This window comes from Myxocyprinus asiaticus, chromosome 18, assembly GCF_019703515.2.
Source record: "Myxocyprinus asiaticus isolate MX2 ecotype Aquarium Trade chromosome 18, UBuf_Myxa_2, whole genome shotgun sequence".
NCBI lineage: Eukaryota > Metazoa > Chordata > Actinopteri > Cypriniformes > Catostomidae > Myxocyprinus > Myxocyprinus asiaticus.
The window spans coordinates 18,599,578-18,615,115 of record NC_059361.1 but is presented as its reverse complement, the minus strand read 5'-3'; the positions used below and the strand labels follow the sequence as shown (position 1 = coordinate 18,615,115).

Sequence of the window (15,538 nt, the reverse complement as noted above, 5' to 3'; positions counted from 1 at the left end):
ACAGATGTCAGAGTAAAAAGAAAAATATAGAGATGTATACTCTCACTTAGCACTTTATTAGAAACACCTGTACATCTGATACAGGTCAGGAGCTTCAGTTAATGTTCACATCAATCATCAGAATGGGGAAAAAATGTGATCTCAGTGATTTGGACCGTGGCATGATTGTTGGTGCCAGACGGGCTTGTTTGAGTATTTCTGTACCTGCTGATCTCCTGGGATTTTCACGCATAACAGTCACTAGTGTTTACTCAGAATGGTGCCTAAAATTAATGGTTAATTAACCATTATCTAACAGACAGGTCAGTCAGGGTAAATTGATGCAATGTAATATCTACACAAAAAAGGGGCAACCTGACCAGCACTGACCTTTCTGGAGAGGGTTTATAGCGTACAAATTGTCCGCTGAGTCCCGGCACCCCCAGTGCAGTGGAGCTGAACCCAGAGCTTGGACTGGAGAAACTAGCCGAAGGGTTTCTGTACGCCAACACTCTGTCCCCGCCAACTGGCGACGCACTGTAATGGTTCTCTGGGTAACTGACAGGTCTGTGGGAGGAGACGGAAATAGCTACTGAGAACAAGGAGCCAGAATCCAAAATATTTGACCAATAGTGCAGAGATTTCAACCATATGCAGAAATACCTTTTAGCAGAGATGTGTTGAGGCTCTCTGTAAGGGATGGGGACCAGAGCTTTTTGTGTGCGGCTGGGGACTGCCGGTGGGGGTCCGCTGGGGGTCCAACGCTGGGCGGAGCTGTGTGTACCAGGGGGGCTGTCCCAGCGCCATACTGGGGTTCGCTGTCCACTGCAATACCCTGCAACCACTGGCTCTGCTTCTCCCTTCTGCTCCATCATTTTCATCCTGTACTCCTCCGTGCAGCCCCTACACACACAAGAAAATGGATAAATGATTTATTTGTGAATAAATGTGTAAATATCAATGGCATGTGTTGGACTTCTGAAATTAGGAGGTTTTTTTTTTTTAGTACAATGTAAATTCACATAAACAATACGAATACATCACATTAACGCCACACTTTTAAAAAAATCTTACATTCTGTAATATTTCTCGTTTTATTTTTTTGTACTGTCATTTATAATCTCATAAGCGAAAATGCTCCTGCTAAATACTATATTTGAGTCCTCGAAAAATGTCATCAGTTCATATCTAAATGAATCGTAAAACCTCAAGGCAACCATTGGGGTCAGGGTGATCATTAATCACGATGATGGTTTTAAAGTCGTTGTCCCCAGCTTAATGAAACATACCCAAACCCTTTATCCCATGTGAGAGGTTACAGCTTTTAGGGGATTGTTAGAGCAAATGGTTCTGCTGTAATTTGAGTGTGAACTCTTGAGTACAGTGGGTCTGGTTCACTAGCAGATTAGTCCAAGAATCCCTGTTGACCATTACACCAACCCCGACTGAATGCCAAACAGTATCCGGATGAGATGCTCTCATCAGCACCAATATCTCTCTGCTTTCTGATGATGATGAGAAACTGAACCCCCCACTGTCTTGGAAACTCCCTCCACTGTCAGCACTTTTTCACAAGGACTCAAGTCAAGGTCCAACTGTCCTTTGATTTTAGTTTCTTCACATCAGACAGATTTATCATCCTCACATAAGCCTAGTTAGCTTGTCAGCACCACAGGGACTGTTCTTTTTCCAAACAAATCATTAATGTATCTGTGTTATAAGGAAGTTTAAATGTATCCCTCACTCTCTGTCCCTTTTATCGTATGCAAGGCAAAAACTTTACGTCAGATTACCAAAATGTCGTCAAAATGTCATTATTGTCTATAGCACAAATGGTATGAGTTACAAGTTAAATACTCAGGGTTTGATCAAATATTGATGCTTGTCTTAGCACTAATTACATATTTATCATTATCATCTGTCCACAGGAAAGAAAAAAGAGAAACAGACAGAAAGCCAAAAAAAAAGGAGACAAAGAAAGCAGGAGAAGGAGAGCAGAGAATGGATTACACAGTGGCTCCACAGCGCTTCTGACTAATACACCAAAAGCTCGCTTTTGAAGACCACATGAGAAAATAAACTTTCCTGACAGACTACACAGGCATGCTGAAAGGAGAAATTTGCATGGAGGATAAATGGAAAATCAACTACACAGAAAAAACATTTATGTTAGTAAAGTACAGTTACTGACTTTCAATGAAAGTAAATACTTTTAAGTACATTACTTGGGTTACAAATATATATATATATATATATATATATATATATATATATATATATATATATATATATATATATTATTTGTTTGTAATACAATTAAAATGTGAATTCATGTTTATATATGTACATCTGTTTGCATTTCTGTGACAGCTGAAGGGTGTGCGACAATGAACAAGGAGAAAATAGACATTATTTTGAATATGTTGAAAAAAAAAATTGTTTTAGAAAGTAAAAGTAATTAGTAATGTGATTACTTTTTCAATTAAGTAATCAGTAAAATAATCTGAGTATAAATATTAGAGAAGTAGCTAGTAATTTGTAGTGGATTACTTTTTTGTAATTTACCCAACACTGCTTATGATATGCATTTACTTAATTTTTGTTTGAATTCTCTTACAGGTTTTTGGACTACAAGCTGAACAGCTCTATACACCCTCACCAATCATAATGACCCTTTAGCGCACAGAAACACTACACAAACCAAAGAGACAGAAGCCATGGGTGGACAAAGGCCAGAAAATCCCAGAGCCTCATGTCGTTGCACTGAAGGTCTTTCATTCCATCACTTAAAGGGTGCTGTCAGCACCACCACTCCTCTTTTACTGCCAACCATCCATCCATCCTTCCATTCAAAACCTCTGCTGGCTTTGTGATCACCATGCCCTAGTATTCTCATTCCTTTGTCATTCTTTGTTACAGTACAATCAATTCAATTCCAGCACTCCCCTCCGTCCTCTCTTTGTCTCCAAGCCCGTCACTAACCTCTAAGTGTAGAACATGCTGTTGTATTGGATGTCCGCGGCAGAGCCATGAGGCAGCTCTGACAACTGAAGTACAGACGAACCCTGACAACCATACACACGCACACATACACACTGCTTTCCTCAACCCTCCAATCCTCTCTTTCACTATGATAACAAGAGGAGAGAGGGAGAGAGAGAAAAAGGAGGGGTAGGTTTTTTCCTCTGTATGTAATACCCTCCCACTTCTCAGACATGTCTCAGCATCTACAGTCTGCATTCGAAACACACGCCATCCTTTTCCGCTCTCTGCTTCACGCAGGATGAATTTCTTAATTAATACCCATTTATTTATTTATTTTGAGCCTCTTTTCACAGATTTATGGCTTAAATTTCATGCAATCTGCTTCCCTGGAAACTCTTCGACAAAAAGAGACAGTACAACGGTGAAGAAGAGAGGGTGAGAGAGATACAAATATAAGAGGGAAAGGGAAAGAAAGCCACAAAGAGAAACATGTCTAAGCATGTAATTAACACACTCTTTCACACCATGGCCGTTGTCGATGGGAGGTGTTGGGATGCATGCATGTGTGTGAGAGAGAATGTTTCAAAGGAGTTTACTAATAGAATTTAACCACAAAGAAGAAAACCTGTCCCCCTAGCACGCAATCAGACACGCTGCAGAGAAATTAGTCACTAATAGCAGCCACTCAGCAGAAAGTTATGCGATTGTAAATGATGTTAACATTCATGCACTATGCATTGCATGAATTGTAATACATTTGTGTGTGCGCATATTTATCAGGCTGTGTGCTTAAAGACTGGTTAAATGTATTATGAATAATTATCAGAATAAACAATTCCTCTGCAAAGACTTAGTTCATTATCCTGTCTGCTGTAAAACAAAAAACAATGTAAACAGTGTAGCTTGTTCAGCCAACTTTGTGCATTTGCATGCTTTAGAATGTGTGTTCACAAGTGTGCATTTTTTGTAATTTTACAACGCAGCTCATCCAAACAGAATTTAGAGTCGGAACTCTCAGTTTCATAATTACAGTTTGAGCAGTTTAGATGCGCTCGCAAACATACCTTTTCAATGCAGCTAAACGGGAGGCTTCACATAATCACTGTTTTCATCTGTAAACTGTTCCATCCCTCTCTCCTCTCCTCTCCTAACACTCTTTTCTCTCTCTAACACTCCCACTCACTTTTCCCCTGAGAACTGAGGCGTCTGCCAACGTTCTCAAAATCTGGTGAGTGCCTGTGTGTGTGTGTTTGTGCACCAGACAAAGAGCTTTTCCCTCTCAGCTGAACATACAGTGAGCAGGTTTTATAATGTTTTTGGATCACCTATAAAAACAAAGAAATCAAATGTTTGAATTATATCATAGGTTTTCAACACCAGCAGGCATCTGCAACAAGCCGCATTAATTCTGCCACGAGAGCCGTAATTAATCGTTCCAAAATGAGAATGTCTCCGGAGCCCTGTCACATCTGAAATGTGCTGCTGCCCACATTTTAAGCTTAAATTTGCTGTTTTCTGAACAGAACGACTCTTGCTGAGTTGAGGTTCCTACAATCAGCTGTCAGAGAAGCACTCTTTCTAAAACATAGTGAGCTGCTATGCTGCCTAACTGAAATGGAACCTCATTAGTGACTGCTCTGGAATGCTTTACATAAGCAGCAACTCCATGCATCATAGTGTACAAATAGCACTCCAAACGCAAAGCGCATAAGAAACTAAATATTTATTTCAATACAGGGAATGCAAGATGAACTATGCAATATTGTAAGGCTATGTCCCAAGCAGATGCAACGAAATTAAATGACAAGCAATAGAAGCCATAATTTGTGTTTTGTCCTAGCAGATGCTTGGTTTATTCTGCGGCACGGCTTTCAGTGTAAACCTTGTTGGTTGCACGTTCATGAGAGAAGCTTATTCACAGTGGTTTGCGTGTTCACCCGAGAACTTGCAGTGTTTTAGCGCTAAACAACAGACATTCTAGACATTCATTAAAAAAAATCTCCTTTTATGTTCCGTAAAAGAAAGAAAGCCATACGGGTTTGGAACAAAATGGGGATTGACAGAATTTTCATTAAGTTGCCAATCGTTTGGGGGGGTGCCTAATATTTCTTAAAATTCTGCCTATAGAGGGTTTGTAATCGAGCTACGGTCTTTGTATTCAGTGTAAGTGAAAACACTGACAGCATTTATATTTTATGATCTGGTCCGCATGATTTTTGCTGGGCTTTATTGTAATTGTATAAAACGTGAAGCACAAATAGCATTGTCTAAAACGTCAACACAAACAAAAGTAATGTGGGGATTTGATCCTCATTCTAGAGTGGATAACGCATAAATTAAAGCTGTCTGGAACATCTCAGGCTGGTGCTCAAGACAACAGCATACTGAATGAAGGAACCAGTCAAAGCTCTTGTCTCAATACTCTCAGACAGGCTGGAGTCCGACAGTCTTTTACGGTCTTCTCTGTTTAATAATTTATCAAAGTGGAATGATTTTATTGAAGTCATGAGAGCTATCTAAGCAATCTGATAGCAATGCTGGGCTAATGGCTTTTCACCCATCCACTTTAGCTGGACACGAAACTCAAAATAATGCAGATACAATTAACAATATACAGCAATTTTATTTATCTTGAAATAGCATCAACACTCAATGTCCTTAGATCAATATATTATTTATGTGTGTATGCATATGCTGTTTTACAAGTAATAAAGATAAAAATGAAAATTCTATCATTATTTAATCACCTTCACATAGTTCCCAACCAGTAAAGGACTTTGCACACCAAATGCGAATTTCTGGCGTGATTTCTTGCCGCGATCAATAATGTATTCCTAATGGAGCCATTCTCACTTGGAGTGAACACTCATGCCTAATCGTGCGCCGACAAAGTTTTTTTTATGGCGAGTGTATAAATTGTTTTTCTTCGCCCACCGAAGAAATGCCCTGACCAATAAAATATAAGCTTTAGATCACGTGTCAGGAGCCACTGGAGTTACCAGAACCAGTGCAACTGGTTTTGATCACCGTCAATAAATGCTGAAGGAAAAGATTCAGTTGAAGTCAGAAGTTCACATACATCTTAGCCAAATATATTTAAAGTCAGTTTCACAATTCCTGACATTTAATCATAGAAAACATTCCCTGTCTTAGGTCAGTTAGGATCACTATTTTAAGAATGTGAAATGTCAGAATAATAGTAAAGAAAATGATTTATTTCAGCTTTTATGTCTTTCATCACATTCCCAGTGGGTCAGAAGTTTACATACACTTTGTTAGTATTTGGTAGCATTGCCTTTAAATTGTTTAACTTGGGTCAAACATTTTGGGTAGCCTTCCACAAGCTTCTCACAATACGTTGCTGGAATTTTGGCCCATTCATCCAGAAAGAACTGGTGTAAATGAGTCAGGTTTGTAGGCCTCCTTGCTCTCACATGCTTTTTCAGTTCTGCCCACAAATTTTCTATCGGACTGAGGTCAGGGCTTTGTGATGGCCACTCCAATACCTTGACTTTGTTGTCCTTAAGCCATTTTGCCACAATTTTGGAGGTATGCTTGGGGTCATTGTCCATTTGGAAGACCCATTTGCAACCGAGCTTTAACTTCCTGGCAGATGTCTTGAGATGTTGCTTCAATATATCCACATAATTTTCCTTCCTCGTGATGCCAGCTATTTTGTGAACTGCACCAGAACATGATGCTGCCACCCCCATGCTTCACAGTTAGGATAGAGTTCTTCGGCTTGCAAGCCTCACCCTTTTTCCTCCAAACATAACTATGGTCATTATGGCCAAACAGTTAAAATTTTGTTTCATCAGACCAGAGGACATTTCTCCAAAAAGTAAGATCTTTGTACCCATGTGCACTTTCAAACTGTAGTCTGGCTTTTTTATGGCAGTTTTGGCGCAGTTCCTTGCTGAGCAGCCTTTCAGGTTATGTCGATATAGGACTTGTTTTACTGTGGATATAGATACTTGTCTACCTGTTTCCTCCAGCATCTTCACAAGGTCCTTTGTTGTTGTTCTGGGATTGATTTGCACTTTTCACACCAAACTACATTCATCTCTAGGAGACAGAATATGTCTCCTTCCTGAGCAGTATGATGGCTGCGTGGTCCCATGGTGTTTATACTTGTGTACTATTGTTTGTACAGATGAACGTGGTACCTTCAAGCATTTGGAAATGGCTACCAAGGGTGAACCAGACTTGTGGAGGTCCACAATTTTTTTTCTGAAGTCTTGGCTGATTTCTTTTTATTTTCCCATGAGCAAAGAGGCACTGAGTTTGAAGGTAGGCCTTAAAATACATCCACAGGTACACCTCCAATTCAGTACACCTCCTATCAGAAGCTAATTGGCTAATTGTCTAAAGGCTTGACATCATTTTCTGGAATTTTCCAAGCTGCTTAAAGGCACAGTTAACTTGCCTACTGGAATTGTGATTTAGTCAATTAAAAGTGAAACAATCTGTCTGTAAACAATTGTTGGGAAAATTACTCATGTCATGCACAAATATATGTCCTAAACGACCTGCCAACACTATAGTTTGCTAATATTAAATCCGTGGAGTGGTTAAAAAATGAGTTTTAATGACTTCAGCCTAAGTGTATTTAAACTTCTGACTTCAACTGTATCCTGAACCAGCAAGGAGGATGTGTACTTCATTTGCATCAAATGCCTTAAAAACTAAAACTGATTCATATCGCTGCATTGTTTTGCCTTTGCTTTTAATCTTACGTGAGTTCTCTTATATCTCTAATATAATATATATTGCTGCATTATTTTTTTTTTAATATACAACTTTAGGATTTTAATTGTTTTTCTTTATCAAATATGAATAATATTAATACATGAGGGTGAGTAAATGATAACAGAATTGCCATTTTTGAGTGAATATCCCTTTAATGAAGAAGCAAGTTATCCAATTGTCAACCTCAAACAACAGGCAAGAATTCCCCGTAAACTCACCTGCGTGCCCCTCCCTTTTCGTAAGGTGGAATGATGACCACTTTTACGGTGACGGACGTCCGCAGAAGGTCAATCATCTGCTCATGGGAGAGTGTGACCGCAGCAACCTTGCAGATCTCTACCAATCGGCTGCCCTGCCGGAGTCCCGCCTGCCAGGCGAAACCGTATTCCTCCACCTCAGACACCGTTCCATCCAGACGCACATGGAAACCAAGCTGGCCTAACCCATTACGTCGCAACGTCATATCAACCGTTTCACAACCTATTGTCAATAACTGCAAAGAGAATACAGAAAAACAGGAGCTTAGATACTACATATGGCACATTCCATACAAAACCAATTCTTGGCGATTGTATGTCACAGCCAATGACTTCACTTTTTGATAAATGAATTTCCATGAATTTACAGTCATTTTTGATTATTGGAAAAGGATCATTTTGGCTAATATTTTATTCAAACTGATTTGTCAAGTGGTTTGACTGAATCATTGAAAAGATTAGACTCAAAAGAACGATTTACTAAAAATCTGACATCACTATGGTTTGCGGGCTGGCTGTTCTCTACACAAGAGCAATGTCCATGACTTTTAAAATTTGTATTATTATCCATGACTTTTCCAAGTCTGAAAAGTGAGAGAGTTCCCCAATATTTCCGGGTTTTCCATGTCTGTGGAGACCCTGTGTTATACAAGTTACGATACATATGTTGTAAAAAAATAAATAAATAACACAGACACAGCATCACTAGTGCCTGTAATGCATTCCATGTCTCATACCTTAAGTCTTTGCACCACCTCTCTGATATCTTGGGCACTGCACTCAGGCACCCGCAAGGCCACGTGGTCTCCTCTGCCATAGAAAATCTTCAACACAAGCCTCTCTGCCGTCCAGCCAATCACATCGGCACAGAAACAGTTAAAAACCACCTCTTTGGTGGAGCAGTCTGCCAGTACTACATACTCATTTGAGATGGCCAGTGCACAAGGCAGCTCGGCACCTCCGCCACTGAAGTCCTGAGCAAGTACGCGCCAAACAAGTGCCCCTGCAGCACCTATCTCAGACCCCTCCCGTGCTCGTACGCGTTCCTTGCGTTTGGAGGCCAAGGAGATGAGATTGTTCAGCTTGCCTGAGGTGTCCAGTGGTGTAGTAGAAACACAGTTCTCTGCCAGGTCGCGCAAGTATCCTTGGCGTGTGCGGGTTGCCATGGCATGAAACTTCTCAGATTTGTGTGCAGCATTCTCAGCGTTGATGACCTTGGCTAGCAGGAAGGTGCGGAAGGCAGTGGTGTCACAGAACATGTCATTTGAAGGGAGAGGTGGGCCAAATGGGGGGACGTCCTTCATGCGCGTCACTGCCACACTATAGAAAGAAAAGCGAAACAACCAATCACAGTAGAGACTATTTAGCTGTTATCGTTAACAAAAACTAAAACAAAAGTTAAATGAAAACATTTTTATTAACAGAAATTAAAATAAAAACTAACATATTTGTAAAAACTGAAACTAAACTACAATAAATTTAAATGACTCCAAAATGACCTAAAATAAATATTACCACAAATTAATTTGTTAAAATATTGTAAAATAAGTTTTAGATTGATACACAGTATATTATAAAATATTAAACCTTTACAACCCGCCTTAATTAAACCTGGAAATGCCACTACTTAGCAAAAAACAAGGCCCTGAGAAATTGAATGGTTTTATAAGTTACCACTTTAACTTTTGCAGCCTCAAATAAAAAAAATAAAAATTCAAATGAATCTAAAAGTAACATTCAAACTAACAAAAAAGAAACTAATTCAAAATTTAAAACCAAATTAAACCTAAGTAAAGCTTTCACTCAATGAGCATAATTTAAAAAACATAGCTCTGTTATTAACTACAGGCCAAGCATGCAAAAATGCACTTAGTAAAGGTTGCTATGGAAACAAGGCCAACCTGTAGCATGTGTTGTCAGAGCAAGGGTTGTGCACACGGACAATGACAAACACGTGCTGGAAGTGAGAGCGAATATTCTGTGGAGTGAATGGATGAGCTCCTGGCTCCTGGAATATAATAGTGACTATATCATTTCCTATATGCCTCTTCCTCAGGAGCTGTGTGAGAAATGAAAGAGAGACAACAAATACAATTGAGCAATACAATGAAATAATCAACTAGATTTTTGCATTTTCTTTAGAAAATGTGAATGGTGCATGCTCATGGAAAACTCGCTGCAACAATGCCAGAGTGTTATGGTGGCTGCCAGGGTGTAGCTATGGGTTGCTAAGGTGTCCTGAGTGGTTGCTACATGGTTGCTAGTGTATTCTGGATGGTTGCAAGGCCATTGTTAGTTAGTAAGTTGGTTAGTTAGTGATTTTACGCCATGCCAGCTTCCATGGCTATTTTCATGGCGAAAAACAAGTAATAATATGTTAAAAGTTAGTTTTTTTTTTACATTTATTTTCGATAATAACTCTAAAGCTGACTCAGGCTTGACTGTTAAAAATCTCTTCAAAGTAAAGTAAAACCAGCACAATCCAATAAAATATGCTTCAAAGACAGTGGATTCTGACATGCGGTGCATAATGGTGGATCTTCATCCAATATTAAAAACTTATGTGTGAGTCTGGAATGTCCTATTTGGCAACGGGTGTAAATGACCTGATCCCAGCGATTACTGAAATTAAAGATATGTCTTTTGCCCACAACAGGGGTGATTTCATGCAATTTGTTTATAATGCATTGATCCCATTCTGTTTGCCATATGTTGATGATTTAAGAGATTATGGTAGGTTTCAGATCTGAGGGTGGTATTGAGCATTTTTTAAGATCTGTAGAAAGTGCTTCTTTAGCAGCAGAGTCTGCTTGTTCGTTTCCAAGGATTCCACAATGGCAAGGTACCCAGCAAAAGTAAATTTTAAAATTCTGTGCCTCCAGAGCTGACAATTTGGTTAGAATCTTTACAAGGGCTGGGAGTTCATTTTTGAGTGATGCAAGCACTTGAAGACATGATTTTGAGTCTGTTATTATTAAGAAATTTCTCTGTTGTGTGGTCTTGATGTGATCCAGTGCTAGAATAATAGTGTTGGCCTCTGCTGTAAAAATTTAGCTCTGATTGGGGATCTTTATTCCGCTTTTTTGGTGATAGATCACATATGCAGCCGACACATGATCTCCAGACATTCATCCTTCTGTATATATGTGTGTGTGTGTGATGGAACCATCTCTTTGATATCCAGGAGTTGTTGAAGGTATTCATTTGGATGGGTTTCAGATTTTTTGTTTTTTGTTAAGTCCAGGATTATTTTAGTTTTTTTGAGATTCCAGGGTGGGATACTGCAGAAGTATGTCTGTTCCAGTATGCTTAAGTCAACTTTTATGTTTTCTAGAAGGGATTTAATCCGTAGACCAGGAGGTTGGATATGCCTCAGTTTTTTCTCATACAGATATAAATATTGGGGTGAGAAAATTGCATGATATGCTGGATTTACTTTGTTGGTCTTTTCTTTTGGTGAGTATTGCAGAGCTAATTTGAGACGTCTGTTCTCTAGAGAAAGTTCATCAGCCTCTACATATAAACTTTTAATTGGTGATGTTCTGAAGGCCCCCAGTGCCAGACGTACGCCTTGACAGTGAACTGTGTCCAAAAATTGGATATACAATTTCCTGGCTGAGCCATACGCTACGCTTCCATAGTCCAAGCATGATCTGATCAGAGTTCTGTAAAAGTTTAGGAGAACTAAGCTCTCTGCTCCCCACATAGTCTTTGCTAAAACCTTTCAAATATCCATTGCTTTAAAAAAAATTATCTTTTAAAATCTTTATGTGCGGGATAAAAGACAATTTATTGTCAAAGGTTATTCCAAGGAATTTGGTCTCCTTGACAACTTTGATAGGATCATCATCCATAAATAGCTCTGGGTCATGATGGAGAGAGCGTAACCGGCAAAAATGCATACAGACTGTTTTACTTTTTGAGAACTTAAACCCACTGGACACAGACCAGGCCTGGACCCTATTAACTGTCAGCTGGATTTTCCATCAAATTCTGTTCATGAATTTGCCGCTGTAGCAAATACAAATGTTGTCTACATAAAGGCTGCAATGAATGTTTGATCTCAGGATCTCTTCCTCCATCGACACAGGTCGCAACTCACGGCAAACCCTCTTTTGTCGTATTTTATGAGTAGCAGGGGGATACTAGGACTTTAACTACTCAGGGTCCTTACAGAGAGGTAGACAGTGATGGTATAAGAAGATGGGCAAACTCAAGTACAGTAGAGAGAAAATAAAAAAATAAAAGTATATAAACAACAGTGACCCTAGTATAGGAGGCTCAAGGGTTATTCACTCTTGCCCAAGCAGTAGACCCTAGCACTACGGAGGGAAGGAGTGTGCCACTGTTCCTTTCACGAGCTACCACCACAAAGGTGGGTCCCGCGCCATCCCCGGTGCAAGGGCATTGCTAGGGTGTTCTTATTGGTTGCGAGGGCATTACAGGAACCCACCACCAAGTTTCTATGATATTCTGGTCACTAGATATGGCTCTGTAAGTGATTTTTTTCACCCAGTTTATTATTTAATGCATACTATGTACCCACAAAAACAGATATGAAAGAGGTGGAATATGTGAGCAGGAGAGAAAAAGCACGAGATAGAAAGAAGGATTGACTGTTCTGTTAAAGAACACAGTGAAAAAGGGAATGCGAGAATTGGCAGAAATATCTACAGAGACGTACAATAATCCCTTTGGTGAGAGACAGAGAGGTATGTGTCCACTGGCGCAGAATAAACCTGCTCAATACCACCCATAACATTGACACTTGGGGGGTGTGTCTGTAAAAAGAACAACAGTGTTTGCATTCAATATAACCTATGATTGCTTTCAATACAAAATAAAGCCGTTTCGCATTTTTCACCTCTCATTTGCATAAAGTTGAGCATTTCTCACCTCTTGCTCCACTCTGCTGATAAACACAGAAGCTCATAGAGCTCCCATAGAAAATGAATTGTAAACACTTGCTCATCTCCGCACAAGTGGACACTGTACGGTAAGAGATTTGACAGCAGAGGTGCTGAGAAGCAGTGTTAAAAAACTGCTGTTAATCCACATTTATTAATAGACCATGAAATGATAGAATCTTTGTGTTAGAAAGACAGGCCTCCAATCGAAGTCAGAGTAATAGAGGTTGCCGACCCATTTGTAATAGTGTGAGGCCATCAATTATATATGCTATTTTACAGTTCAACCACACACACACAGGAAAAACCATGGAAACACTGTCTTTTGTGAATGTTAACACGGACCTCCCACATACTATAATGTATCCTGAGGGGGACACTCCTGTACCCTGAGATTATTCTACATCCCTTAATTTCTCCCTAAAAACTACAACAAACTCCCATGTGAGTGGCTGTCTTTGTGTGAGAGAAATAATTATCTGATAAATACTGCCCTCTGCAGGTTGTCTAAGTGAGAGCAGATTGGGTGAATTCGCTTAAAAAGACGTTTGTAATTTATGCACCACCAAACAAAAACTGCAAAAATGGTCAAGAAGATTTTACACTCCAAACACTCCTAATGCTTCTTACCCACCACCCACCTTGCATTGTTTGGACAAAAAGGTTGACCCGCCTCAAACTCACACCAATAGTTAAGACAGAAGTTGATTTGTCGGACAGCGTGTCAGTTGCGTTCCCACTGTCTTTTCTTGGGCTTATTCGTGCCTCCTCTGGGCTTCTCTGGGGCCAACGGCTAAGCGCCCAGTGCAAATCCATGTTAATTTCTAGGGCTAGCTAATCTCCAGGGTCTGATACCTCAGCTTGAGTTTCCCTCTTCCTTGTGAAATGGGCGGGGTGTGTGGCGTTGGCACCAGGACGGCATATTAAAAGGTGGGTTTTAGGGCAAACTCTGCGGGACTATTAGCCCGATGGTGGGAATGCAGATCGATTTTGGTCTCGTGGCTGGAGTTCCGAGGCTATTGGCCCCGGCTGACCAATTGATAGCCCTGGCTTGCACTGGCCCTATAGTGGAGAAGCGGCTAATGACTTTTCTGTGCTGCTATGTAACCAAAGCAGCACAGGATTGGAAAAATTAATATTACCCAATACTTTCATAACCTAACGTGTCACCACCAACCCCAACGAAATCCCGATGCAATGCAGTCCTGATAGACAAAATCAAGTTCCTCCCTACATGATTTCCCACTTAATATTCTATTTTAATTATGCATACTATGTCCAACTACGCAAGTTAAATGAGCAGATACCATTTCATGTTGGATTTAGTCTGTTTTCAATTAATGTTTTCAAGGCAATACTCTACTGACACACAGGCACACAACACCACCTTTGGGCAGAAGATGCCACATTATTGGATTGTAATTAACACCATGGAAATGTGAAAACAGAGCACCACACCCTTCTCTGATTCATACACCAGAGAACATAAAAACAGCAGAAGATGAAAGAGAAACTGACAAAAACAAACAGAAAGAGAAAGGGTGAGAACAATCCCTCATAACCAAATATAACCAAAATACAGACTCCGAGAGTGGACATCCAGAAGCTGTGGCCACTTGCGTTCCACAAAATTAGGGCTGCCACTCCATAAACTACTGTACTTTTCCAGATGTTCCTTTGCAAACTGAGTCTGCCACATACAGCATCCAACACAAACACAATGGAGTAAACGAGTAAAGCAAAGAAAATGAAGGGAATCTGAACAATGTGAATGGCACTCTGGGAGTATTTCCAGGTTGGAGAGAGGAGGGATGTGTAGGGATAAGTTGGGTCATGCCTGCTGAAAGAACAGGCTCTATAGAAGCGCTTTGATGTAATGATGTGCACTGATGTGTGTGTCTCACCTGTTGAGGATTATTGGGCATGTATGGAAGCATGGTGGACACATGAAACATGATCTCGTAGTCCTGGTAGGTGGTATACAGGGAGTGTGTTCCAGTTGAGTCCGCTGTTAAACAAAACCCACACATACACATTAAGATTAGAGTGTAGACACATACCCATTAAAATGTAATGAAAAAATAATAATATTTATTCTATAACGCTCGGTTCGGACGGGATTAGTTTTCTATAAAGAGGTTAGGTACCATACTGTAAATTTGTGTTTTCACAGACATACTTTGCAATTTGAATCCTGTCCAAATCAAACATATCTGCGTTTTTTTGGACAACCTCTGTAAAATGACGGCGCAAATAACTTTTTTGAAAAAATATTTTTTTGACTAACTCGAAGGTCCTAAATTCAGAATGTTTCTGATTGCAGTATAGTCCTTTTTCCACAATGCCCCTCAAACATTTTGACCTGCCGAATACTGTAATTAAAGCTAAATTTCTGGTTTTGCTGTTTGGTGCACCTTCATTATGGATTTAGACCTTTAAGCCAGCTTTCTGAGCAAAATAACATCTGGCATCCCATCCAACGCAAAAAAAAAGAATTAAATCAAGAGTCTGATCATTAACCGCTCAGAATAGCCATTATAGAAACAGCGTCAGTAAGATCTTCACCTTAATTCCTTCCAGTAATTTATATTCATAACCTAATGCTAACCTAACCCACACATACACATTAAGACATTTAATATATATTTGTTTTATATATAT

The 15,538-nt window shown here is 39.7% G+C and overlaps 1 protein-coding gene across 1 annotated transcript in view; it reads right to left on the bottom strand.

The window, feature by feature from the left end:
- sipa1l3 (signal-induced proliferation-associated 1 like 3) overlaps positions 1-15,538 on the bottom strand; it is a 142,822-nt gene that overhangs the window by 13,672 nt on the left and 113,612 nt on the right. The window contains exons 6-11 of the mRNA XM_051724372.1: positions 14,782-14,885; positions 9,872-10,029; positions 8,708-9,290; positions 7,932-8,206; positions 643-882; positions 370-546 (exon numbers count right to left, since the gene is read on the bottom strand). Of these exons, the coding sequence (XP_051580332.1) occupies positions 370-546; positions 643-882; positions 7,932-8,206; positions 8,708-9,290; positions 9,872-10,029; positions 14,782-14,885 (1,537 nt within the window). The remainder of the gene's footprint in view (positions 1-369; positions 547-642; positions 883-7,931; positions 8,207-8,707; positions 9,291-9,871; positions 10,030-14,781; positions 14,886-15,538) is intronic.